Source organism: Pseudomyrmex gracilis, unplaced genomic scaffold (assembly GCF_002006095.1).
Source record: "Pseudomyrmex gracilis isolate BER0280 unplaced genomic scaffold, ASM200609v1 scaffold_133, whole genome shotgun sequence".
NCBI lineage: Eukaryota > Metazoa > Arthropoda > Insecta > Hymenoptera > Formicidae > Pseudomyrmex > Pseudomyrmex gracilis.
Genome location: NW_018020717.1, coordinates 46,258 through 48,935, shown reverse-complemented (window position 1 = coordinate 48,935; position 2,678 = coordinate 46,258). Strand labels below are relative to the sequence as shown.

Sequence of the window (2,678 nt, the reverse complement as noted above, 5' to 3'; positions counted from 1 at the left end):
TATATATATATATGTAGACTGTATATATACACTGAGAAAAAAATACTATTAACTCAACTGAATGCGTTTAGTTGAGTTTCAGTTTGTTATCTGAAATACTTGGTTTTTTAATTCAAGCATATGGTAATAAAGATAACAAATTCGTACAAGTTGAATTAACAATAGTGGTAATGAACATATTTAATTCACCAAACCATGAATTGTTTTGTCGAACATAAGTTGTGATAATTTNAAATAAAAGATACTGTTAAAAAAGATGAAATAGGCAATTCTCATTTAATTTAATTGAATATAATCTGAATTTCTTTGTACCAAGCATTTCATTTAATCAAACTGCTTATTTTTATAAGCAGACAAAATATTGTGTTGTCCCATTGTGTTGTACATTCAAAGTTACCTGTATTTAAGCAAATTATAATTTTGTTAAAACAACTATATATATTGTCTTTCGGTATAATCTAATTATTATATCTATTGAAACATGATATCCTCTTACATTAAACAATATTTCATTGACATCCCGTGACCGCTGCATATAGTTGAATCGAATACTATTTTGTTACTTCAACTTTTTTTTCTCAGTGTATATATATATATATAGTCTGTACAATTATATGTAAAAAAAATTCTTGCACAGAGATGTTGAAGTAATTAACATAACTATTGTATTTAAAAAAACCGACTTGAACAAGACGGTGACGGAAACGCATTGCGGACGTCTCCCGGAAAATTTAAATTCCGGAAGAGAGACAAGACCGCGTGCAAATAATTTGTTAATTCTTTTGTTTTATCTACTTGAGATAATTATTTAGGTCTTCTTGTTACGCTCATTAACGTCGGTACGTAAACTTTTCGCACATTAGATTATGCATCCGGTGCGTGTCCCAGAATATGCCCGCCGAGCGGCGAGCCCGTGTGCGGCAGCGACGGTGTCATATACGCGTCGCAGTGCGAAATGCGGAAGAAGATGTGTGGAAAGGGTAAGACGATTTTAATTATAATAGTTATTACAGTACGTAGCGCGTGTACACACGCTCGCTCCGGTTCGCTCGGCCGCGCGAGATTGCGGAGTTTCCTCTTTCGCCCGGGAAGTATATCTCTCGCGGTAGGTCCCCCGCTACTAGCGTGTATTACACACACGAAGTTCCGCGTATGTGATTTTCGTATTCCCGTTTTGCGTATTAACCGAACGTTGTTACAAGAATAGCGCACCCGTAAGGTCCGTTTGCTAAGCGGTTTTATCGAGAAATATAATCGCGCGCTCATAGAATCGCGGAAATAACGTGACCTTCCAACTACATACTCGTTTTCTTACGCGATATATTGCGCGCGCGCGCGCGCGCGCAAACACACGATGAAGAGATTTCCTGTCGTATTCTCTTTCTTTATGCGCGATAGCGGTGTAACGAGGATCCGCTCATACGTAAAATAAATGGTCGCGATAAATTACACGCGTCTTGGAAAACGAAACGCGATTTCCTAGATCCCCGGGTAGAAAGAGAGAGACGAAACTATTTGCGCTCGCGCCAGAGCGATCGGGTGATTTGTTCGTTGCGCGCGGACAACGAGGTCGTAGGGTGTACATATGTGTATATATATATATATATATATATGTTTGAAGTATATGTACATGCGTAGATCTCGTTTCGCTTGATGATTCGCGCTAAATCTATCCGCTTATCTCATATTATTTCGCCCATCGTGTGCTCGTTTAGGCGTTACCGTGGCCACGGAGAAGACGGCTTGCCTGAGGTCATCCGGTAGCAAGTGCGAGCACCGCTGTTCGGGCGATCAGGATCCTGTATGCGGCACCGATGGGCGTACCTACTTGAACAAGTGCATGCTCAGGGTGGAGATCTGTCGGGTCGGAATCGAGCTGTCTCATCTCGGACCTTGCAACAATATTTCGGCCCATCGGGAGAACTGTCCGGTCTCGTGCGATATCGCGCCCCTAGACGGACCTGTTTGCGGAAGCGACGGAAACGTCTACAAGTCCACGTGTCAGATGAAACTGCTCACTTGCGGGTAAAAAAAAAAAATCTATCTGATCCCCGACGCGAGTTGCATTTTGATTAATTTATACTTGTTTTTCATTTTATTTGTTTCATTTTTGTCATTGTTTTTTCAGTATTTATATTTCTTTAACGAGAAAAGAATCGCATAAAGATAACGAAATGTATGTATCATTTATACACCGAAAAAATTGTATTCTTGTTTTGAGGATATCCCACTTACTTTAAGTATATTTTATACTAAAATAGGCGCCAAGAAGAGTTTCTTATTTTAAGAGGAAAATCCTCTAGTATAATATTGATTAGAATATAAAAGGCCTTTATAGAAAAACATATATATATCTCACTATCGAAAAAGACTATATTCTCAAATAAAGAATATATTCTTAATTTCAGAAGAATATCGTCTAAAATCTTTGAGAAGATTTTTTAAGTATAAAATCTTCTACTTATACACCGAAAAAATTATATTCTTATAAGTAGATTTTATACTTAAAAAATCTTCTTAAAGATTTTAGATGATATTCTTCTGAAATTAAGAATATATTCTTTATTTAAGAATATATTCTTTATTTAAGAATATAGTCTTTTTCGATAGTGAGATATATATGTTTTTCTATAGAGGCTTTTTATATTCTAATCAGTATATATTCTTATCAATATTAC

General features: G+C 36.6%; 1 protein-coding gene across 1 annotated transcript in view; it reads left to right on the top strand.

Moving 5' to 3' along the window:
- The window catches only part of LOC109856753 (agrin-like), a 21,754-nt gene that overhangs the window by 14,529 nt on the left and 4,547 nt on the right, over positions 1-2,678 (top strand). Inside the window, exon 3 of the mRNA XM_020432374.1 lies at positions 1,716-2,025. Within this exon, the coding sequence (XP_020287963.1) occupies positions 1,716-2,025 (310 nt within the window). The remainder of the gene's footprint in view (positions 1-1,715; positions 2,026-2,678) is intronic.